This window comes from Struthio camelus, chromosome 15 (genome assembly GCF_040807025.1).
Source record: "Struthio camelus isolate bStrCam1 chromosome 15, bStrCam1.hap1, whole genome shotgun sequence".
Lineage (NCBI taxonomy): Eukaryota > Metazoa > Chordata > Aves > Struthioniformes > Struthionidae > Struthio > Struthio camelus.
In genome coordinates, this window is record NC_090956.1 from 126938 (window position 1) to 152183 (window position 25246).

The window sequence follows — 25246 nt, forward strand, 5'->3', positions numbered from 1 at the left end:
TGAGGGGACTGGAAGGAAAGGGGACCTGATGGGATAGAGGGCACACAGAACGGTCATAGGGATAGGGCATAGAGAGGACTCTGTGGTGCAATCAATAGAAAAGGAGGGCTTCAGGGCACACTGAAAGGGTGCCATGAGCGCCCAGGGTTCTGGAGTGCCCTCAAGGCAAACAAAGGTTCCTGAGGGGAGCGTGTGGCAATCAGAGGGCTGCTGATGGGACTAAGAGACAGTGAGGTGGGCCCTAAGGGGCTCAGAGGGCAAACAGAGGCATCCTGAGAGGACTACAGGGAAAAACAAAGGCTCTGGGATGCACTAATGGCAAATGGAGGGGTTTTGAGGGACCCAGAAGAAAGAGAGAGGGGACTTAATAGGACAAAAGAACAAACATAGGAGTCTTGATGCTACCAGAAGACCCACAGACACTAAATGGCAGAGTAATCATGCAGGAACTAGAAAGCAGCAAAGACTTCCGAGGGGACAGGAGAACAAATGGAGTGTCTTGGAGCACACCTGAAGGCAAATGGATAGGTCCTGAAGGAACTAGGGAGCAAACGGGTGAGTCCTGGGGTGATGAGGCAGAAAACTGAAGGTTCTGGGACATTAACTCACCTGCCATAATCCTTCCACTTGGACCCTGCCTCTTACCTCTGAGAAGCAGGCCTTTGCTTTCATTCCGCAGGCAGCTGTCAGCTGTTGCGTAGTCTTGGCAGACAACTTGAGGATCACTGCCCAGGCAGTCTTGACCTACAACACCATGTGCTCAGAACAGTTCTCAGGAAGTCATGTAGAGTCATAACCTGAAGGGCAAAAAGCAAATCTCTTCAGGACAGTTCTTATTTCATCATAGGAGCATTTTCCCCCTCTCTTCTCCGCTGTACTGCCTCTAACAACACATCTTCCTCATCACTGTTTTCCCCTGCTACTTCTACTCCTGTCAGTTGCCCCTGCATCTTAGTCCTCTAAAGCACCTGTTTCTCATCCACATGTACTTTTATGTCCTGTTGCCCATTCCCCCTCCTATTTGTCCTATACCAGGCAGCTGAGACACCCTGGCCTAGCTCTTAGCCGCACACCCCTTTTGATCCGGCCAACAGCTCTAACAGAGCAGAGGGCAGCACAGAGGGTGGATGCGAACATAGCACACCTAGGCACTGAGCAACACAGAAGCAGCAGCAAGGCATCCAAGAGATCCCATGTTTGTAAAGAAAATATGTAGAGGCAACTGGGGATCCTCTGCAGCTGTGCCCAGGGCTCCTGGAGGCTCTTTCCACCCAGTTAAAGGTAGCTGAACACAGTGACCTTGGGAGGCAGTGACACAGTCCCTGGGGCTGCTGTGGGTGCCTGCGGCTGTTCCAGGGTCTCTCCGGCTCTTTTAGGGTCCTTGGACAGCCACAGTGCTGGTTGCGTTTCCTTGTGCTGCAAAACAGGACAGCTTTGCACCATTCCCTCCCAGCGCCACCACTCCTCCTAGTTGTTGCTGCCTACCTGGCCCCAAGCCTGAACAAAGCTATGACTATCAGGAGCCCCCACCGCCCCTCACACTCTCCCTGCCCTCCCCAGGGACAATAGGGACATCCCCAGGCCCTGGGGAAGAACCCTGTCTGGGCACACCAGAGATGGAAAATACTTCCTGCCCTGTACCAGGGAAAGACAGGGAAATTCCACTGCCTCAGTGACCCATGGACACTCTCCTGGGAGCAGCAAATGTCCAGTGAGGAACAGAGACACTGGGCCAATGCTGCAGGGCTGAGAAGGCACAGACACCTGGAACTACAGCTCCTGGTATGCCACAGAACACAACGTGGCCAGCGGGTGGGAAACCCGCTGACAGCTGCACCTCCTGCCACCTCGAGAGACACAAGATGGTCTCCCAAAAGCCCAGCAGGGGAAGGTAACACCTGCCAGCATGCCCTGCAGATTAAAATGGCCGCCGGGAAAGCTACTGCTGGAAGACTACTCCTCCCGGCATGCAGAGCGAAGCAACATGGCCGCCCGGAAGCTCAGTGCCGGAAGTTTACTACTCCCAGCATGCAGAGTGAAACAACATGGCCGCCCGGAAGCCCCTTGCCGGAAGACGACTGCTCCCGGCAGGCAGAGCGAAACAAAATGGCCTCCCGGAAGCTCAGTGCCGGAAGTTTACTACTCCCGGCAGGCAGAGCGAAACAACATGGCCTCCCGGAAGTCCCGTGCCGGAAGACTACTGCTCCCGGCACACCGCGCAAAGCAACATGGCCTCCCGGAAGCCCCGTACCGGAAGACTACTCCTCCCAGTATGCAGAGCGAACCAACATGGCCGCCCGGAAGCCCCGTGACGGAAGACTACTCCTCCCGGCATGCACGGCGAACCAACATGGCCGCCCGGAAGCCCCGTGCCGGAAGACTACTCCTCCCGGCATGGCCCGCAAAACAACATGGCCGCCCGGAAGCCCCATGCCGGAAGACTACTGCTCCCGGCATGCACGGCGAAACAACATGGCCGCCCGGAAGCCCCGTGCCGGAAGACTACTGCTCCCGGCATGCCGCGGTCCTCAGCGCTCGGTGAAGCTTGACCCTCGGGCGATTCAGTTCCTTCCCGTCCCAACCACCCTCCCGCCCCCTGACACCCGGACGCCGCCGAGCCCGGAGCGCGGCCCCGCGATCCCCAACCCCGGCCCGAGATTCCCCCGACGCCGCCGGACCGGCCCCGGGTCAGCTCCGACACTGCCCCTGCCCCCACTGCGACTCTCCCAGGCCTTCCTCTAGGATCTCTCCTTCCCCCGCCCCCCCCGACACGGTCCCGGTCTGACCCAGGACCCCCCGCGCCCCTCCGACCGCGCAATAAACCAACCCCGCCAGCCCCGACGCCCCCCCGTCCTCCCTCCCCCCACACCACTGCAGCCCCGACGCCCCTTTTCTTTCCTCCTCCAGCCCCGGTGCAACCCCTTCCTCGTTCCACCCTCGCCCTGGCGCCCCCCTTTTCTCTCCCCTCCTCGCCCCATCACAGCCCTGGCCCCCCTCCTACCTCTCCCCCAGCCCCGGCGCACCCCCTTCCTGACCACTCCCCGTGGCCCCGGTGCTCCGCTCTTCCCCACCGCCCTGGTGCACCGCCATCCCCGGCGCAGTTTCCGCTGGCCCGAGATGCTCCCGTCTGCCGGGACGCGCGCACCCCCCAGCCCCGCTCACCTCCTCCGCGGTGCGGCCGCAGCGCCGGTCCCGGCGGGCGGTGCTCAGAGGCAGCTCCGTTGTCCCAGACCAGCCCCTGCACGAGCTTCCTCCCGACTGCGGCCCCAGCCCCGGCACATGCCTGCCGTGGCCCCCAGCCCCACCTGGGGCTTGTTCCAGCCCCAGGGCCCCCAGCTGCAGCCCTCAGGAACCAGGGGAAGGGAATTACCCTCAGCCCCATCAGGGACAGCTGGGGCTGCCAGGGCAGCAGAGGCACCCCAGCGCCTGAGAGGTGCTCGCTAAAAGCTGAAGGGAGAGCCCTGGGCTGTACAGAGAGGAAAAGGGAGTATTCAGGGGACAAGAGAACAAATCGAGACCTCTGGGTGCAATAGAAGTTAAAAAAAAAAAATTACCAGGTGATGATAGAGCAAACAGAGTGACTCTGGGGGCACCAAAAGGCAAAGGCAGGACCCTGGGGCACACCAAAAATCACCCAGAAAACTCTGGGACAGGGGATAAAGATCCTCTGGATCTTTCCAGGGATCCTTGTCCTGGATCCCTGGACAAGGAACTTTGCAGTGTGCTGCAAAACAAACATCGGGCCCCAGGGCACGCGGAAAAGCACAGAGGGCTTGCCAGCAACCCAAAACGTGAATTGAGCTGTCCTGAGGACCACCAAAGGGCAAATGCAGGGCTCTTGGGCAAACTAAAATTCAAGTGAAGGGCCTTTGTGCACACTAAAGGGGCCACAAGGCATGTCACAGGGCTCAATGCAGCTGACGGCAAGGTGCCTGCAGGCTCCCCCTTTCCCCAGGAAAACTGTCTCCCAGCACCAGGCACACAGGCCCCCGCCACCGACACATGAGGGACATTGCGGAGTGCTGAAAGCAAATCTGAGGGCAGTCTGGGGACTTCACATGGCCCTGGGGGGGGCCCTGGCTGCCCCCAGGATAATGGAAAACTCCACCAAGAGCCCCAAGGGTCAAGGCAATACAAGGGAAGTTACCCCGAGCCCTGTGAACAGCACTGGGGTCCCTGGGAACCACAGGGACCCCCAAGTACAAAGGATGTGGGGACCAGCTCCCAATCCCAGACACAATGTGTAACCTCCTCCCCTGGGCATCATCTTCAGGCAAAGCGACAGCAGAAACCACAGACACGAGCGCAAAGAGTAAAGCAACTGTTTATTGTTTTACTGCACAGAAGCAACACCTGAGAGTGCCATGGAGCTCAGTGCCAGCATGCTTCTCCTTACCCTGTGACACCTGAAGAGTCATCTCTGCACCAGCGTTCGTCGGTCCTTTGGGGAAGGGTCAGCTCCTGCTGCTGCCCTTGAGGTGGCAGGCGTCTGAGTAGCTGACAGCCTATCCCCTCTACTTTTTCCTTCAGGGATAGGATTCAGCTCTGACAGGTGAGAGGATCTTTGATCTCTGATCCTGCCTGTCTGCATTACTGCCCTACCCCAGGCTAGAGCCCTGCAAGACACTTTCACAGCTCTCACCTCACCTGTCACATCACCACTCTCAGTGCGATGGGCCTGCACCTTATCAAATCCAGACCTCAGGTCAGTGCACAAAGCTGAACACTGGGAACAGGGGAAGGTTAGGAACCCCAAAGAAGAGTTTGCAGCCTGCTGCTTAGGCTTCGGGGCTTACAGTTTATTATCTAAGGATTCAGCCCTTGTCATTTATCAGTAAGGCGTAAGCCCTGAACCCTAAGTGACAAACTGCAAATCTTGGAACCCAAGTGGTTGCTTTAAAATTTACGGATGAGGTTGGATTTTAAATCCTGCGCCCTGATCGCTAAGTCAGCGAACTGTAAACCCTGACTGATAAAAACAACCCCACAAAATAAAGTAATAAACCATAGCCCCTGAGTGACAGACCCTCAACAACAAACTAAACAATAAACCTCAAGTGAAAAACTCCAAACCCTCAGCTTTAAGCAAGAAACACCAAAGTACACATGAGCTTGCAAGTTTTGCCCACAGCTTAAGAAGTTTCCCCTTCATTTAGAAGTACAGCAGAACAGGAAGATATGCATCAGAATCATGTTACAGTTGCTGTTTATAAGCTTGGTCTTAGCCACCATTCAAATGTGAGCACATGCAAGAATCGCTCCACAGGACTGCAGTAAGCTGCACTTCCACTGAACCTACCTGAAACATTGCAAGCGCTTATTCAACTCCATTACAGACAATTAATATTTTTGGTCCCCTCAGTTCCATGGGCAAACATCCACAGCCAGTGACACCAGCAACCACCTAGGGGACAACCACCTTCCACCTCCCAGCCCTGCACACACACAGTGCAGCCCCAAGACTTAGCTGTGTCCACGCTGCAAGTCAGAGCGCAACCTTCATGGCCAGCCACAGATCTCCGCAGAGCTCCCAGCTGTGACACCGCTCCTTCGACTGCCAGACTATGCTTCAGCACCTGCAAAGAAGCCAGAACAGTTACTGAGAGGCCAGGCAACTGCACAGCCCTCCTAGAACTACTCCCTAGTCCAAGGCCCGTAACTGTTCCCACAATTATGACTGACCCTCTACACTGCTCCAGTCACTCTCTCAGGCTCCGTTTTATCGCAAGGATGTCACGGCAGCCCTCACATACAGTCAGGCTCGCTCAGGCACTCGGCCACCTCCAGCCTTCGGTAGATGGTCCTCCTCAGGGAAACTGTGCCGCTGACGGACACTCTCAGAAAGCACTGTCCAGCCAAGGCAGGATAAAAACTAAGGCCTCCAAAAACTCCAAACTCTGGAGACTGAGCTGATGGGAAACTGACTCTGGCCTGGACAATGACAGAAGAAGGATTTTGCTTCACTCGTTCAGGCTGCCTAGCATGTGGCCCAAGTTAGACAGACCGTGCTGGAAATCCCTGTGACGTGACAGCGTGTTGGAAAGCAGAGCTGAGCACAGGCTCCTGGAAGAGGAGCAGAGTAAGGCTGATGTAGGGAAGACAACAGTTTGCATAAAGTCAGAAAACAGGGCTCAATGCCAGCGACACAATCATGACTCCAACTGCACCGCGCAGCAGCCCTGTCTGCGCACAGGCAGACAAGACACAGTAACTGCAGACTGCGCTGACGTGTAAGACGGACAACAGCAGCTCCAGACTGCCCTAGCACACCCTGCCCTACCTGCACCTGTCCTAACACCCGAATACTCAGAGCCTCTGCTAATCTCTACCACATGCTAATGTCTACCACATCCCCCCACAGCATCTTTGGCCCATTAGTGCTCCCCCACTGCACATCCGCAGCCCCATGCCTCTGCACAGAGTCACTGCAGGGGTATCTGACATGACCTGAACCAGGCAGATTGATGGGACCCTCTGGTTGCTACTGATCGTCTCTGCTGAGCACCAATTGCCTCTTGACACCTTCCACACCAGACAAAACACAAAGGAATGATGAACCTTCAGCTGGACAGAGGGACAGGGAGCAGAACAGAAGAAAAGAGGGATAGAGAGCTTGGCTGACAGATGGAAAAAGAAAGAGAAGGATAGAGACCTAGCCCCAGGGTCAGGGCCCTGGACAAAGGAAGAGAAAGAGAGGACAGAGGGCCAGACAGGTGGAGGGCTGGACAGAGGACCAGGGAGCAGAAGAGAGAAAAAGAGGGATGTAGAAGTGGACAGAAGAATAAAGAGAGGAAAGGAGGGAAGGGGAAGCAGACAGAGGGACGGGAAGCAAAAGAGAAGGGTGGAGAACCAGACAGAGGAACGGGGACTGGAAGAGAGGGAAAGGGAGCCAGTCAGAGCAATGGGAAGAGAGTGAGAAGGATGAAGAGCCAACCAGAAAGGTGGAGAGAAAAAAAAGAGAGAGGGGAAGTCAGACAGAGAGATGAGATAGAAGAGGGGAAAAGAGGGATAGGGAGACAAATAGATGGATGGGGAGCTGAACAGAGGGACAGAAATAGAAAGAGAAGGCTGGAGAGGGGGACAGAGGCTGGAAAGGTACAAAGAGACAGACAAGAGCAGCAGAGGGATGGGGAGCTGGACAGAGGAACAGCGGGCGGGTAGTGGGACAGAGAGGGGAAAAGGATGATGGAGAGCTGGATAGAGCGATAGGGAGCCAGTCGGAGGGAGGAAGATATTGACAGAGGGATGCAAAGAGTACCAGAGGGATGGGGAACTGGGCAGGGCAATGAGTAGCTAAAACAAAGGGACGGGGTATCGGACAGAGCTACGGGGAAAGAAAGAAAAAGATGGAGCGCTGGACAGAGGGACAGCGAGTGGAACCAGATGGATCCAGACAGCCCGGAACAGCCCTCAACACGCTCCAGTTCCACTCACCTGCTGAGCTGCAGAGCTCTCTGTGTACCGCTGGGCCCAAAGTCCACTTGGGCACTGCTGTGTGGAGGACCTGCAGCCACACCGAAAGGCACGTGGAGGCCACTTGTGGGCCTGCTTGCCTGTATCCCTATACCTCCAGAGTGTCTGTGTCTGCAAGAGCGAGGGTGCACCCACGGGCCCACTATTCCCCTCTCTCCTTGGCTGGTCCATGAATTGTGGCTTATTACTCACAAGTCCAGTGAGGATGCAGCCAACCTTCCTACAGCCGAAGTTCTTCAGCAGGACCACGCAGAGAATTTTTCCACTGGCATTTGGATTCTCCTGGCCGCTCTTGACACGCTGTAACTTACAAAGGTCTGAGAGCGGTAGCCTGTAGTTCTTCATGGCAGCATGTAGTCGATCCCCGATGTTCTGAATACCTAAGATTAACACAATTTATAAACACAAAAATACTGCCGCTATAGGGTGTACAGTCAAGCTACAATTTCTGCCACCAAAGAAAACCCCTCCGTGTCTGCCAGAATGAGCCATATGCATCAGCGCCTATAGCTCAAGGCTAGCAACCCCTCCCAGGTGACGTTCTTCTGGCAGGCTGCGTGTCTGAACTCCTCCGTCTTGCCTAAGAGTCTCCGCTGGGACATTATAACTTTGTCAGCCAGCGCTTGTTGATGGAGGCACGGTAAAATCCATCATCCTCTGAAAGTATAAAGCAAAGCAAAAAAAAAAAAAAAATCAGAGCTCTGCAGAAAATCATAAGACAAACCCGTTTATATGCACAAAAGCAGATCTAATATACACACAAGCAAAGCAAACGAGCACAGGCAAGCCACAAATACCGCTTCCCCCAACTCCCCTTTTGGAAGCCATGAGGACACTTGGGTTGCTGTGAAAGGGAAGTTAGACTAAGTAGCTCCTAGAGCTTAATCTTTCAGAAGCCTTCTGTGTCCACATTTTTGGCACAACCGCGCTCTACCCCTCATTCAATTCAGATGCACAGAAGATGATCCGCTTCTTGGTACACTTGCACTGTAACTCCCCCCTTGTTAAGATCAGTGCCCACTGTGCCACCTGGACAGAGGATACTCTGCTGCCTATTCATTTCCCTGACGTTAGCTAGTTTAGAGGGAATTGAGCAGACTGGACTGTATCTACGCCATCAAAGGTAAAAGTCTCAAAGATAGTTACAGCCCGGATTGCTGCTAAACAGTCTTTCTCACAGCCAGAGAATTTTTGCTCTGGCCCCAGAGGGGATGTAGGGATGCTGCTACTGGCACCCACTTTCCCTTACCACTGTTTTCTAATGGTGCTCCTCCCACGGAATCAGTAGATGTGGGAATCCTTACTGAAAAAGGCTTGCCTTGTCCTGGGAATTTGAGGACATGGAGATTTCACAGCTGCTTCTTTCAGTTTAGTGAAAGCAGCATCCCGTTCCTTGTTCCAGCTCCATTCCTGACTCCTTTCCTGTAATTCCCACCATGGTCTGCTGATACCGGTAAAGCTACATTAACACTGCTACAAGAATTTAAATCCTGCAATTGCCCTAAGTTGGAACTGATGAGAAGGAAACTTAATTCCACAAAGCTTTAACATTTCCTCTACCTACCTGTCTTCCTGTTTTCCCAAACACAATTCCCATGTCATTAACCTGGGGTTGCACCAATTGAGCCTTCCTGAAATTCACCTCTTAATTTTATAATTCAGACACTGCTGTTTCTCACTTCCTCTTCGGGAACTTTGGTCACTTGACTATCATTCCCCTAAGATAATAAGTTGCTGTCTTGTAGCTCATAAAATATGAGCTTTCAGAGATACATAAAGTCACACACAGAAAAATATATGTATGCAGCATACTTTTCGTAACACATACAGATGCATACATATAATCTTCTGTTACACGTTGGTGATCTGATATCCTGATGACTATTCCTAGGAATCTTTCCTCAACAGGAGGAATGGGATTTCTCTTCTTGGGAGATGGAGACAGCTTTCAGTTGGTTCCATTTGATTTTATTACTTCAGCTTGCTTACGTTTTCCTGGTCTGTTCAATTTCAGCCATAGCAATTAATCTAACAAGTATTATATCTTTTCCTTTTTGTATACGGATATCAGATAACAACACCAAACAGAAACAACCAAAGCAAAACTGAGGCAGATACAGTTAACAATATCCAAAGGGTAAGAATGGGTTACTTGGTCCCCAGTGCTGCCCCCGGAAGACAGAAATAACAGGGATTTGTTATTTGTTATAATAGTTACCTTAGTTACCCATGGTGGAACGCCTCCTTCTGTAGCAGTTTCTGGTGATATTAAGGGTCCATTTTTGCTTCCTTGTTTCATCCAGTCCATTAGGTATTAATCACAAAAAACTGCTTGTCCATCTTTTCTCTTTGTCAGCATTTGCTATCGTTGCTTCCATCTCTGTAACAAACAGATAAACTTGCATTTTACCTTCAATGAAACGCTTACATTTGTGCATGTTCTTTTTCTCTTTACCATGTTCTTTTTCTCTTTTTTCTTTTCCTTAAAGGAAAGGTGCTATAACAGCACTTGGCATCATACGTTACAGGGTAAACAGTTTGGTAACAAAACATACAGCAACTAGGGCTAGGTTATTAGACAGGCAGGCACATCACCTAGTACACACCTATGCCATCTTCCATGAAACCTTAGTCTGGTTCAGTATTATTGTACCGTTCAATATCCTTTCTCAAACCCTTGTATACACGTGCTTAACCAACAATTCTCTTAGTCTTTAACTACGTGGAAGAATGACAGCACTTAATTTGCCTGCCTCTGTTTCAAACCTGTTACCTTTTTGATACATCTCCTAGATTATTCCTCCTGTACTTGGATGCTTACCTCAGAGGCGATGACCAAAATGAACAACTGCATCATGACGTCTAGCTGCTTCTCTTCAAGGTGTCCCCCTTCAGTGGGCCACCCTGCCAAACAAACCCAAAAGACTGATGAGGCCATGAGGGTACCAGATTTTTGACCACTTCTCCAAGGTTTTCAGGGTGACTGACTTAACCACTTCTCTTCACGTTACCCAAAGCTACATTCATCTATTACTTAGGACTAACGTTTTTCTATTTTAAGAGAAGATTGTTGTTTCAACTTTACATATAGTCCATAATCTGCTATGCATCATCTCTAGCCCTTTCTGCTTTCACAACGCTTTTGGTAATTAAAGGTGGTAATTAATAGCACCCCTTATTCTCCCATGGATTGGAGTAACACATCTCTCCTTCTCTGAGGACGTGCCTAAGACCCACACTTTTTTCTACAGTATGGTTGGGGGCTTCCCATAGCCCTTCAGCGTTCTCTTAGGCTTTTCCTGAGCCTTTTATTTTTTTTAGGTTATTCCTTAGCCTGCAATTGTATGTTAATGTTCTCCTTAAGCATTGCACAGAGCACAATTATCCTAGACCAGCCACATTTAGAAAGTCCTCTTGCAGGCACAGAGGGTTCTGAGAGGTGGCTCAGAAAAAGAGAGAGAAAAATCGGTTTGTCATCTGTGCACCCACCTGCCAACATTCTTCACCAAGAAGTGCTGCAAATTCTCTTTTCTCCAAAGCAGGACTGAGTCAAGGGGGACACAGATCACACCCTCTAATTAGGACACCTCGCTGCTGTGGGGACAGGGTCTAGGAGTGGTTTTAGGACTGTATGGGGCTTGGAGGGGGAAAGTCTGGAGTCAGTGACAATGTTGTGGCAGGGTTTGGAGGCATTTTGGGGTCTGTAGGGGTGTTAGGACAGGATCTGTGGGTGGTTTCTTGGCTTTTGGGGGAGCTGGATGCAGGAAGAGTGGGAATCTGCAGGGCCCTCAGGGCAGGGGTGCCACCCCAGATGCATACTGAGTGCACAGCAGTGCTGCATGTGGCTGTCAGCTTTGCAGAAGCCACTGGAGGAGGAGGAAGGATCTACGAGCTTGTACAGAATGCCAGAAGAGGCAGCAGGGAACTCACCAAGAGTCCAGAAGAGCTGTGAAGGACCCCACCTTCCAGACAAGAGGCATCAGGCTGCTGTGCCACTGCTGGAGACATCCACACCTCCGTGCAACATACGCGTGCCTGGGGAGATGTAAGAGGCAACGGAGGACCCATCGACACACGCTGGACTGGGGAACCCCACAGCTGTGGGGCAGCTGTGCAGGAGGGCGCGGGGCTCAGCGAGGCTCAGCAGGGGTTACAGTCAGTTGGTGCCCGGGTTGGCTGGGGCCCACAGTCTGGGCCTGCGACTGGGGGAGGCCTCAGGGTGCGGGTGCCTGGGCGTATTTTTCCCCTGTCCACCTTCTCGTTTCCCTAGCTACAACTCTCAAATAAACGTTCTCGGCGCTGCGCTAACTGCACCTGGCTCAAAGTGACCTTAAATCGGTTTGGTCCGGTAGCTTTAAGCTTCCTGGCGACTTTACCAGCACCCTCGGGCAGGCCAGCCGCGACGGGAGCCGTCCGCCCAGCGCCGCTCCGGGGCCCGCCTGCCTCGCCGCTCCTCCCGGCCGCCTCCGCAGGGGCGAGCGCCCGCCCCGGCCGCGCCAGGGAGGAACCGGGGCCCTGAGGGCGACACACGGCAAACGGACGGTCAAACCCGCGCTCCCGGCAGACCCTGGGCCGCGCTGCCGGCGCGGCGCGGCGCCAGGCCCGAGCCCCCTCCCCAAACCTCGCCCCGCACCTCCGCCTCCACGCAGCGACGGCCCCCGCGGGCAGGAACCGCCCGACGCCCGCGGCCGCCCGAGGGGACGCGCTCACCTCACCGGGGCCCCCGCATCCCCGACTCCGGGCGGCCTCGGCCCTCACCGGCCGCCGTCCCAGCGAAAACTCCGTCCCTGCGCGCCGCCATGCTGCTCCCCGCCGCCGCGCATGCGCCGCCCTCCGCGCATGCGCCGATCGCGAACGGGGCGCGGCAGCGCCGGGGGCCGGCTCTCGAGCACCGCGCATGCGCCGGCTCCGCCCCGAGCGGGAGGGGAGGGGAGGGGAGGGGCCAGGAGGGGAGTGGGAGGGACGGAGGGAAGGGGAGGGGGGGAGCGGGAGGGGGGCCAGGCGGGGAACGGCGCCCCCGCGTGTTCCCGGCGCGGGGCTGCAGCCCGCCGCCCCCGCCGCGGCCCCGCGGGGCTCGCGCTCAGCGGCGGGCGCCCCGGGGCTGCTCGGTCCGTGCCCGAGAGCCCGGCGGGGATCAGCGAGCGGGCTCCGGTGCTGCACCGGTGCGAGGGCACCGCGGAGCAGCGCCGAGGCGGCACTGCCCGTCCCCGCGACAACAGGAAGGAAGCACCAGTACGGAAAAGCACTCTGCGCTGCGGGTCTGTGAGCACGGGGAAGGGGCGAGGAGCACGGCCCCTTCGCTTACCCGTTACCCAAACACGGCGGAGTAGGGGCGAACACGGCGACCGGCACTGCGCGGGTGCGCGCCGGCTGGCTGCAGTATTCTCCGTACGCCGGCGAGGGCAGCGGCGGCTGCAGAACTGGCGTGTCGACACCGGAGGGCAGCAGGGAGCACAGGGAAACCAGTGCGCAGGCGGGCGCCTTACCGGTGCAGTACTGGCTTGTCGACACGCGAGGGCAGCAGGGAGCACGGCGGGATCACCGCGCATGCGCTCGCTCCCTGGCTGCAGTACTGCCGTGTCGACACCCGGGAGCAGCAGAGAGCAGGGCGGGATCACCGCGCATGCGCTCCCTCCCTGGCTGCAGTACTGCACTGTCGACACCCGAGGGCAGCAGGGAGCACGGCGGGATCACCGCGCATGCGCTCTCTCCCTGGCTGCAGTACTGCTCTGTCGACACCCGAGGGCAGCAGGGAGCAGGGCGGGACCACCGCGCATGCGCTCGCTCCCTGGGTGCAGTACTGCACTGTCGACACCCGAGGGCAGCAGGGAGCACGGCGGGATCACCGCGCATGCGCTCGCTCCCTGGCTGCAGTACTGCGTTGTCAACACGCGAGGGCAGCAGGGAGCACGGCGGGATCACCGCGCATGCGCTCGCTCCCTCGCTGCAGTACTGCGCTGTCGACACGCGAGGGCAGCAGGGAGCACGGCGGGATCACCGCGCATGCGCTCGCTCCCTCGCTGCAGTACTGCGCTGTCGACACCCGAGGGCAGCAGGGAGCACGGCGGGATCACCGCGCATGCGCTCGCTCCCTGGCTGCAGTACTGCTCTGTCGACACCCGAGGGCAGCAGGGAGCAGGGCGGGACCACCGCGCATGCGCTCGCTCCCTGGGTGCAGTACTGCACTGTCGACACCCGAGGGCAGCAGGGAGCACGGCGGGATCACCGCGCATGCGCTCGCTCCCTGGGTGCAGTACTGCACTGTCGACACCCGAGGGCAGCAGGGAGCACGGCGGGATCACCGCGCATGCGCTCGCTCCCTGGGTGCAGTACTGCACTGTCGACACCCGAGGGCAGCAGGGAGCACGGCGGGACCACCGCGCATGCGCTCGCTCCCTGGGTGCAGTACTGCACTGTCGACACCCGAGGGCAGCAGGGAGCACGGCGGGATCATCGCGCATGCGCTCGCTCCCTGGGTGCAGTACTGCACTGTCGACACCCGAGGGCAGCAGGGAGCACGGCGGGATCATCGCGCATGCGCTCGCTCCCTGGGTGCAGTACTGCACTGTCGACACCCGAGGGCAGTGCTCATGCGTTTTCCGCCCAGCTCTAGTACTGGTCTGTAATTAGGCTATGGCAGCGGTGCGGCGGCGCTGCGCAGGGGTGAGCCATCCTGCTGCAGCAGTGGAATTTCATCGCCCGAGGGCAGCTCTGCGCAGATCCGCACCAGTTCGCAGTCGTTCCTCGGCTGTCTGCAGTATTGGGGGTGTCACCACCCGAGGGCAGCAAGGAACTGGTCGGCCGCAGTGCGCATGCGTGCGGCCTGTGGCTGCTGTACCGGCTTGTCACCACCCGAGGGCAGCAGGGAGCTAGGTCCGCCAGTGCGCATGCGCGACCCCGCTGGCTGCAGTACGGGACTCCCCCACCCGAGGGCGGCAGGGAGCTAGTTCCGCCAGTGCGCATGCGCAACTACGCTTACTCCGCTGACTGCAGTACGAGGCGCCTCCACCCGAGCGCAGCAGTGAGCACCGCTGTGCGCGTGCGCGGCCCCGCTGGCGACATCATCTTCCGGCGACTGCAGCTCCTCACGCCCCCCGACCCATCCGATTGGGCCGCCCCGACCCTTTCGTACCCTGCCCGCTGGGCACCTCTCTCCTGCCGGAGGACCTCCCGAGTACCCGGTGTCCCGGCAGCGGTGCAGCACTGAGGGGTGTCGGCAGTGCCCAGCGCCCCGGCGAGCAGGCGGAGCAGGCCTCGGGCGGCGGGGCGCTCCGGGTGCCCGCAGTCAGGGCCCAGGGCAAGGGCCCCAGCCAGGGCGGGCCTCGTCCTCATCGTTTTATGGCAAGCGTGCTGACAGCCCTTGTTCCAGCTCTGCTCCCAACTCCTTTCCAGCACCTCCCATTGTGGTCGGCTGATACCAGAAAAGTGACGGATATGCCGCTATAAGAAATGCAACCCTCTTACTCAGGATTGATGGAAAGGATCTTTTATTTCACACAATGCTTTAACCTTTCTTCTTGTCAGCATTCTGTTTCCCCAATTATAATACCCATATAGTGATCCTGTGGGTGTGCTAATCCTCCCATCAGGATTCTCCTCTTTCTTCACTCTCTAGGGAAGCTCAGTAGCTAGTTCTCCTCTTCCTGTCTTGGCATGACTGGAACACTGGGCTATCGACTGCTCTCGGCTGCTTCCCCCAACACTACATTAGTGATAGAAGCACGTTGACCATGCTCTTTGATATTAGGTCACAAAGGTGTTTCTTTACTTTGTTTAAAAAAAAAAAAAAAAAAAGGCAAGGTCATTCCCAAGAAGAGCATATGTATACTAACAAGCACCACATGAGGGAGGTGCTTGCGCAATGACAACGCAATCTTTGTTTTACACTTAGTTATGACAGTAAGACAGTTAAGACAAATGTCCACATATAAAGATGAAATATTTCTCAAGAGTGCAAATGACAACTGGAAATAGGAGCCTCTGAGACAGACAGAACCTGTAACCACCCAGAACTTATATTCAGTTCACAAACCTAAATGATGAACAGCAGCACATCCAATAGGCTGAAATAGTGCGAGGGGATTCCCCTCTCTTCTCCCTAGGCGAGGAAGCTAAATTAATACTAGTTTCATTCAAAAACTAGAAGAATAATTTTGTAAAGTCAACTTGGAGGCAAAATGGCCTTCAACTGTTCAATTATGTTGGCATGAAAGCAACTGCTCCAGCAGATTTTAGGCTCTCCATTACTGAGAATTTTTGACAACTGCCAACACAGATGCAGGGAATTGTCTTCCTATCCCACTTCAAGATGGGAAAAATTTTCAAGACACCTACCCCATTTCCTGTGTGCTCTAGTTCTCTCAAACATCTAGTCCAACATCCTTGTTAGAAACTCATCAGCTATGACCAGCTTTTGTGGTCTATTCACTTTATATTTGCACAAAAAGGCAATATTTCAATAACAGCTGTGATAATAATGACTTTGCATTCTATAACTGTGTGTCAAGGTGCAACTTCAGCCTTGGAAATTGGAGACATTTATGCTCTTCATTTCTCTCACAGAACTCTTAAGTATCTCAATTATATCTTTTTAAGCATGGAAAAAAGGAAAGGAGTGCTTAGCTGTAAAACTCAGCACATCATAGACACTCTTTTTTTGCTGTATAAGAATGTTTTGAAAAGCACTACTCAATACGTTTGGCATCTAGTGGAGAGTCCCGTTTTGTGTAATCAGTACTGCAAGTCACCGATGCGTCCAACTGCTCATTTGTGGGAGTCAGTGGGGACTAGTTTTAGGTGCTTTTTCTCCCCCTCATTTCTTCCCATCCTCTTCTCCCATTTTTCAAACAAATATTTGCAAAGAAAAGAAATATACTATGAAATATACATTGTAGAAAAACTCTTCTTGCAGTAATTTAGTACAGAGAGAGCCTTTATTCTCTCTCACCCCCACCAGGTCCGATACACAGATCAGGCAGAGGCTTCCCTGATTAGCATAAGTCAATGCCTTATATACATTTCTTTGGTTGGTAAAGTTACTATCTTACACTCTCTTGATTGGCTACATATACAAGGCAGAGAACAAAGAGAATGGAAGTTCTTCACTAGCAAACTCTGCAACTTCTATCTGGCTTTATTCAGTTTGAGTCCTTGGCAAGCCAGGCAGGAGTTGGAGCACTTGATACAAAGCTCAAGGTTTCTTTCTCTGCTCTATCTTAAGATAGCAATTAGTAAAACAATGAAGTTCGTCTTGTCACTATTGTTGATTTCCACATTGACCTCCACATATATGAAAAAGAAACATGCTAAGATTGGGCTTTAGGTGCTATAAGAATAGTCGTATCATTCTAATAAAATCATTTCAATTCCCTAATATTTATATAAAGGATAAACTGGTTTCAGATGCTTTAGAACTATGTGAATAAGTTCAGTTCTAAAGTTAACTGTACAATGCCAGTACTAATTCACTGCTATTGCCTAATTTGATCCCTCATTATTTCTAAGTGCCCTGTGCTATACATAGATGCTGTACATAAGCATACTCAAACCACTTATGCTAGAAGCTTGAAAAACTCATTTGACCAATCCAAAATGCTCTACAGACATAATTACCCAAAGGCTACATAAAAAAAAAGTAATACATACTTCTTAATGAGATAATTTGCAACCACTAAATAGGCAATGCTCTTACGCCTTTAAGACTTTGAACCCCTTGTCTTTATAATTTTTACACAAAGTGTAAATAGCCAGAAGAGCTACACTGTTTCCTTGACAGTCTGCTCAGTTTTTAAGACTAAATAAATAAAAGATGTTTGCACAGAGTATGTCTACCACACTAAAGTATGAAAAATATCAGTGTTCTGATCATCTTTTGCAGTCCTGCATGCAACAAGCTAAGAAAGCTTGTTCAGTTTGTAAGATATCTGGACTTCTTGAGCATTGACCACAGCCTGCAGGCTATTGCCCTGTGAAAAAGACTGCTGGCTTGATGTCCCATATACCATTTAGCTGGCTTGATTATTACAGGTATTAGGAATGAAAGTACACAGCCTTTTAAAAAAGCCAAATACTGTCTTTTAAATTTCCTCAGAATTTTCATTATTTTTGATTGTTAGTGAAATAAATTTTTGGTTTTAAGGCAAACTTTGGAAGCAAATTAAGAGTTAATAGAACTGTTGATGTAGAAAGAAGAAGTTTGAAATGTTCTAAAGGAAGAGAACGTGGTCAACTTAGAGCAAACTGAATTTTCTAAAAAGGGGAGATGTGATAAATTGGAAAAAAAAATGCACAGCTCGGAACAAACAAAACTGACTGTTACTAAGGAAGAGAAACATCTGCTACTGGGTAGTCTACTGTAGTGAGCAACTGCAAAATCAGCATCGTGTGTTAACCAATAGATTCACTTAATCAATGTATTAACCAAAAGGTTTGTTTAATCAACAATGTTGTAATGCTAGCAAACATATAAAAAAGGAAATCAAAAAAAAAATCAGCGAGGTCCCTCTCCAGAGGCACCCAGCTTGAGCTGCTTTTCACTGTCTGACTCCTAATTCCCAAGATCCCAAATTTTTTTTTTTTTTTTTTTTTTTTTTATTACAGCCACCTTCTTGCAACCAAGCTGCAAGAACTTTAAGACAACAAAGCATTTTGCATTCAGGTCAGAACTTTCTGCTCCCCGGGGCTTAAAGAGACACTACTGTTCAGTAAAACTTGCACTAAACTCTACAGCAAATCACAAGACATATTCTCCAGGGGGTCTGACCACTGTATCCCCTTCACCTTCACCAAGGTTCTTCTTAGTTTCATATTCCATTCAATAAGCAAAATAGTACAATCAATGTTTTAATCTGCTCTAAACACTTTTCTAGAAGAGAACAATATAAAAACAGGATATTACAGCATTTAATCTTCATTACACATACTACCCTACTGCCATAGACTTATTTTAAAACATCACTAACATACACTTTTCACAGTAACGTTCAAGGATACACTTGATCTCATTAGCTCTACAACTGGCAGCACCTTGTTATCTTCCCATGACTCCCCCATAGCCTTGGGCATGCGTACTACATAAGGACTATACCCCTGGGGACTTCACATCAAAATCTTGTTTTAGGGCCAGCCTACCTCCCCACACCTACAGAGGCTGTGCCAGCCACTTTGGGAAGGAACCTCAGCCCTAAAGGTGAGAGGGACATGGGGGGTTGAAGAGAGGGATGGGTGGAAGAAGAGAGGAATAAAAAGGGAAAGAGAGGGATGGAGAGGCAGACAAAGGGATGGAGAGAGAAAGAGAGGGACACAGAGCCAGACAAAGGGGCAGAAGGCTGGATAGTGAGACGAGTAAAAGGGAAGGATGGAGACCCAGATAGAAAAGATGAAAAGAGGGAGGAAAGGATGAGAGAGGGATGGGGAGCCAGACAGATGTATGGAGGGTCAGACAGAGGAGCAGGGAGCAGGAGAGAGTAAAAGAGGGATGGAGAGCTGGACAGAAGGAATGCACAAACAGCAGGATGGAGGGAGGTGAAGAGGAATGAGGCAGGAAGAGGCGGAGGGATGGGGGAGGGACGGAGAGATGAAGAACAGCGCGACAGAGAGCCGGGGGCAGGGACAGGGGGGCAAGAGACGGGGCCAGGACAGAGTGTCGGGGGGGGGGGGGGGAGGGGGGGGAGGAGGAGGAGGAGGAGGAAGGCCCCGAGGGCCGGGACTCACCGCAGCTCCTGCCCTCGGCGCCGCAGGCCGCCGGGACCCTCCCGGCCCCGGTCTGCGCCTCCGGTCGCCCCGGCAACGGAACGCCGCGGTAACGTCACCGCAACGCCGCGGTAACGTCACCGCAACGCCGCGGTAACGTCACCGCGTCTCCCACTGCAGGCGATTCGTAACACCCCACAGCGTCCGGCAGCTGCGCACGCGCAATGAGAGCGGTGTCTGATTGGCTGAGCCAGACACTTTCCATTGGCCCGCGCGGAGCCGCCCGCCTGGGCCGCGGGGGGCCGCTGCCCTCCCGCCTGTCACCCGCCGGCGGCGGCGCCGGGACGGGGTCTGCGGGCCGGGGGCCCCGGGCAGGTTCGGGCGTCGGCGCGAGGGAGTTTGGAATTGGTGTGAGCTGTCGGGCAGGATTTAGGGGGGGCGTCTTCGGGGAGGCCTGGAACAGGGTGTAGGGTGTTTCATGGCCCTGGGGCAGGTGGGCGGGCATTTGGGCAGGGTATTGAGGGGTTGTGGGCCATGGGGCAGGATTTGGAGGCCCTGAAGGATTTGTGGTGTTTTGGGGCCTTGGGGCAACTTTGCGGATCTTTGGAGGCACTTGGGCAGGGTTTGGGGGCTGGTGAGAACGCCTGGGCAGGGCTTTCAGGGCCTGAACAATTTGATTCTCTGGAAACACAACACAGCTCAGAAATAAAGATCAAAATTTTATTTGCATGTTGATAATAAAAATAATTCCATGACTTCTGTAAACCATTGCATAAATGCTATTGTGTAAAAAAGTTTTAACAAGTGTTATCAATTTTAAACAGTTCACTACAAGTAAATGAGTATGCATTATAAATAATGCATTTTGTATTAAGAACAACTCCATTCACAAAATCATCTCTGTCTGTACACTCAAAACATTAATGGCTTCCATAAATTAATATGAGTAAAAATTCAATATTTATTTAAGGTCTGATGCTGACCACAGTTACACAAATATATTTTGACAGTAATAATATTACTACTTATATTTAATATCAGGATACTCTGAATGGCAATACACAACAGAACAAATGTGTCTTTAATAATCCGCTATTCAAAGAAGACTAATAATAAGCCTATAACATGCACCTTGGGATCTATCTGAAATTAGCATACTTTCAGTTACAACTCTTAACTGTAAAAACCCTGAGAAATCACAATTTTAATCTATCATTCCCCAGGCTAAAATAATGATGACAGCATAATGGCCTTCACATTAAAAATTACATTCTTACATAAATTAACATGAAACTTTGTCAAATACCAGAATGAACGTTGAAAATCTACTTATGTTGCTTTTATGTATTTTGTAAATCCAACAAATTAACCACACTGTATCTTCACTAAAATATATATTTTAGTGTATCTAGTTTCTAGATAGTTTATATAACACAAGGACAAATACTAATAAAAGTCAGGTTTCCCTTCTGTCTTCTTCCAAACAGTCATCTCTAGTCAGCTGCATATATTTTATTATCCTCCATTTTAAAGTTAAAGGTACATATTCATATATTTGCTGTTGACTTGTTCTAATAAGATACATGAATCTGTGCTAATAATTCCTCCCAAAAAGGATTTTGTGAAGAACTACTATAGTGTTTTCATGTGAATACTACATATGGTTCACATGACTACCAAAGGGTCCATCTGTAATTGTAATAAGCTACACAGTCTGAGAATTTCACTCTCAGGTACATTTCTTTGGTCTGTGTTTTTTCCTTCTTGACCAAATAGTTTGATTTAAGTGTGTCCATAATTCTGCGCAGGAAAGGCTTAAATGGAACACCATAAAATTTTCAGTAATGATATACAATAGGACACACATCATTATTTTCAAGATTCATCATTGTAAAATACAAAACATACAACTGTTTAAAAAGCAACTGACTAAACATACTTATTAGTTGATTTCCTCTAAAAGTGCAGCACATATAAGCTATGAATGTCAATCTGATTATTCACTCTGCAAGTGCTGTTAAAAATCGTCTTTTTTTGGCGTCACAAGATAAGAAAAATCCCCTGTTACTACAAAAAAAGACCAAAGAAATAGCCCTAGGATCATAGGCAAATGCACTAAGATACATATGAAGAACTGTAAACTTTGACAAGACAGCACAAAATCATATTTCCATATCTCTTAAGTAACAAATGTCACAATGCTGCATATGGCCACAATGTGAACTAAGCTGGCTTCCTCTAAAATACCAAAGAAAAAGTTTTCACTAAGATGTTTCTAAAAATTTTTGTTAGCACAATGGTTGTAGAATGCTGTTCCACACTGTAGATAAATATAGTAGACTTGCTTCCAAAACCAATTGCTTGTTTGAAAAATACATAAAATAATTTCAAACTATAATTACACATTATTCTTTGATATGGTTAGTGTTTAAAAATCTTACATAATTAATTTTGCTTTAGTCCAAAATGACTTTTAAGGTTCTAAAATCAGACTTTTTCATATACTGCACAAATGTGAAAAGACATTAATACCTACAGCTAAACTTGGTGATCCAAGCTCTTCTTTTAAAAAGTTCAAAGATGGCTGCACCTTTAAAACAGAGAGATCTCTTTTTTAGGACAGAAAATTGTAGTTGAAAATGCAAGTGCAGTCTAATTTTATACTCAATACAAAACTTTGGGAGAAGCTATGTGAAGTCAGTGAAATTGTATTACTAAGCCTAACTTTGATCTTTATTTAAAAGGTAGTGCTGTGATTTTTAGACAACATTTTGAAACGGAAACAAGTAAAAATATATTTAAGATTTTTATCCTACGTCCCCTTTCTCAAAAGTTCTTTTTAATGGTTTTGCAGACTGACATGTTTTAGGAAAGCAGCAATGAGTCTGTACATTTAGGTATTAAATTAAATGTGTAATTTTTTTTTTTTTTTTTTGGCTAACTGAAGCCTTTGTATAAAGTGCACAAAAAACCCAATGGAAACGCAGTGATTTAATTACTTTTGACTTGGGCCCTTTAACACTGACGCAATTCTAAAAGCTCTACTTCAACAATAATAATTGTTAGTATACACTTTGTTTTTTGTTTCAGCACGACTGAGCTTTAAATAGATTAACTCTTTGCTGCCTGTGCAAACTCACTTCTTGTATTGAATGCATAATATGGAGATACAAATTATGTAACACAGTAGTAGGTCATTTCAATGTAAGCTGTACTAGTATCACAGGAAAAGGAACAACACAGGCAATTAATTCCTTTTAAGAAAAGTAGCAGTATACAGTGTTCACGTACAGGAATTAACTTCTCCTGAATTGCATATTCCCAACTACCAGGATGAAATAAGGATATTATCGTCTTTCAAAAGAATCATTGTGTCAAAGTGCCACTGCCTGATTATGTTTAATTAATTTTGTAGTACCATTCAAAAGTGCATTACTCTGCTACTGAAAAAAGTATATTTTTAAACATTTATAAAAGTAAGACATAGGCTCTAATTATCATCAAATTGTTCAATACAAAATTAAGTGCTAGAAACTATTTGCAAAATCTCTTTTTTTTATGTCTTCTGCCATTTTATAGGGTATTTGGCATAGGCACTTGGTAAAAGTCATCATATATATCACATCTGCTCCTGATGCATACCACGCAGCTTAGGGGGTTTACAAAAAGTGTAAGACTGCAAACATCCAAACTGAGGGAAATATGCAGGTGCACAGTTGGTTTCTAAAACTGATCTGTTTGAAAGCATATGTGCCTCACTGTTTTTTCTCTCCGCTGGTACCTTTACAAATACTATAGTATGCAGTTAACTTGTAAACTGTAAAAATTCTAGGTAAGTTTTCTTTTCTATTTAATAATATGATTTAACAGTAAAACTGTGTGAAATATTTTAAATTCACAGTACACATATAAAGCTTCATTTATTGCATATTAAAAAAATAAACATAAAAACTAGAAAGCAGCTTGAAGCAATTTGTAACATATCCTCTAAAAAAAAAACCCAACTATTAAAAAGTGCTTTTACATCAACTAGAGTTCTTCAAATAACCAAGTAAATATAGTGTTAGACCGATTTCAATATACTGAGTCTGGCATACCACGTACAACAGAACTGGCAAAGGGGCCATTTCTACTGTTGAGTGTGTTGTTACTGTAGCTACATATCTATTTTTTTTGTTAATGGCAATAACAGGTATAAACACTTCATTCAGGCATTATGGTAAGATTTATACAAAGTGACTACAGTGCAAAGGAACCCAAGTAGCTTGTGCACTAGGAGTGTAAGTGGAAGTCGAAAAGGCTGGAACATGGTTGAGGGGAATGAAAGAACCTCAAGATTATAGAACCTCATCAAAACTGTGAAGTTGATATGTAAAGGTGAACAAACGTTTATTCTCTATCTTAAAACAACTAAGTTTATCGTATCAGAATGGAAATCAGTCTAGCACTATTAAATGGATTAATTACTACTGATATAGCTCTTATATAAAATACTAGAACATAAAATATATTTAATTCATGAACATGATATAAGTACTATGCCTCTATGTTACCACTGATTTTTTTTTTTCTTGCAACAAGGACATTCTTCTTGTTTAGCTGCACAGTGGTCACAAAGTACATAATGCTGACATGGAGGCAGGATGATGCTACGATCACCTTCTTGACATACAACACACTTCTTTGATTGAAGCTGAAAAACTACCTGTAAAAAGATTACTGCACTCAGTTAAAAAAAAACCAAAAAAACAAACAAAAAAACCCCCAAAGTATACAGACACGGACTAGCAGCTTTATGCTTAAGCAGTCCTGGATAAACTTCTAATTTAACAACACACAAAGGATGATGTTTTCATTTGACGACTAGCCAAACTGAGAGTCGTAAGAGCAGAGCACGCATGAGCAATATTTAGAGTTGCAGCTGGAGAAGTACCAGTGCGTTTAAAAGGAAAGTATCTAGGACAAACTCTCCAGATGAAAATTCACCTGTATAATTGGCATTAATGATGCTAACCAAATTTGAAGGAGAGGAATAAGCCTTAGTCATTGTCATACAGTACCTTATTTTGGCATTTTAAACCACTCTTAACTTTTTTTTTTCATGCTGTGGGAGATAATTTGCATCAAGAAAGAATGGAAGCTTCCCAAATGTGCAATACCTTGAATGAAGCTACTGTTACAAACTTTGAGTAGGATGCTATAACTGCAAATAAATATCTCCACGTGATGAGACATATCAACCCTATCAAGAAACAGGAAGAACTGAAAGGCATCCAAAAGCCATGTCAACTTTTGAAAAGAGAGGCATGGCAAGATTAAAAGAAGAGCTTGGAACACTGTGCGTGGCACTGCCTAAGACAGCAGCTTTCTGCTGGAAGGAAAAGTGAGAAGAGGACACACTGGTGAGAAAGAAGGTGAGAAGAGGACACACTGGTATAGGAAAACTGAAAAACTAAGGAGCTGGAGAGGCTGGTCCTGGTTCCGCTCACACCTGCCTAGCTGAGATGACTTTGTTGATGAGAGATCCCAGGACTCTTCTACTCCTCTTTAAAATACCTCAGGAAAAAAAAAAAAAACAAAAAAACAAAAACCAGTGTTCCCTAACCCAATACAAAGTCCTATAATCATACTTGGGAACAGGAGCCTGGCAATTAGCAACTACTTTCTTGCCAAAGAGTTGAATGTGTTTTAGGGTTTTCTGAAAGAAAGCCTGGCTCTTTTGCTGGTACAGATGGCATTGCACAGGAGGTTTGCTGAGACAAAGACCACACTGAACACTGCTGAACTCAAATAGGTACTGGAGTATGGCAGAGCATTCCAGCAGCGAAGGGAAATAATTTTTGTCTGAATCGTCTTGTCACAGTCAAAAGAAAAGAGCAAGAATTGGCATCACATGTGGTGTCACTGTTCTTTGAGATTGCAGGGAAGAAAGCAGTGCAGAATCAGGTCATGCTCAAAAAGGTTTGAAGCAGGAATCAGCCTTTTGGTGGCTGGATGAGTGAATGGTCATTATTATCTTCTTTATCCTGCTCACGGGACAAATGGCATCTGACCTTCCTAGCTTCAAGAGCCCTCAGAAATG

At 49.3% G+C, this 25246-nt stretch overlaps 1 protein-coding gene and 2 long non-coding RNA genes across 21 annotated transcripts in view; all 3 read right to left on the minus strand.

Moving 5' to 3' along the window:
* Nucleotides 1-8038: 8038 nt before the first annotated feature.
* LOC138061077 (uncharacterized) lies at nucleotides 8039-12919 on the minus strand. 6 transcript variants are annotated; one of them, XR_011134701.1, is made up of 6 exons: nucleotides 12184-12301; nucleotides 11850-11988; nucleotides 11404-11508; nucleotides 10295-10377; nucleotides 9692-9853; nucleotides 8039-8130 (listed from the first exon to the last, which is right to left on the minus strand). It is a non-coding gene; the product is annotated as an uncharacterized lncRNA (long non-coding RNA). The 6 variants fall into 6 exon arrangements; XR_011134700.1 differs by lacking the exons at nucleotides 11404-11508; nucleotides 12184-12301 and adding an exon at nucleotides 12779-12919; XR_011134699.1 differs by lacking the exon at nucleotides 11404-11508.
* Nucleotides 12920-14943: 2024 nt separating this feature from the next.
* LOC138061106 (uncharacterized) lies at nucleotides 14944-19300 on the minus strand. The gene is made up of 2 exons (XR_011134755.1): nucleotides 19186-19300; nucleotides 14944-15240 (listed from the first exon to the last, which is right to left on the minus strand). It is a non-coding gene; the product is annotated as an uncharacterized lncRNA (long non-coding RNA).
* A 570-nt stretch (nucleotides 19301-19870) lies between these two features.
* The window catches only part of UNKL (unk like zinc finger), a 63382-nt gene continuing 58006 nt past the window's right edge, over nucleotides 19871-25246 (minus strand). For 13 of the 14 annotated variants that reach the window (XM_068908056.1, XM_068908058.1, XM_068908051.1 and 10 more), the window contains one exon: nucleotides 19871-23869. In XM_068908056.1, the coding sequence (XP_068764157.1) occupies nucleotides 23714-23869 (156 nt within the window). In that variant the 3' untranslated portion in view covers nucleotides 19871-23713. The remainder of the gene's footprint in view (nucleotides 23870-25246) is intronic. The other variant, XM_068908050.1, reaches the window with a different exon arrangement.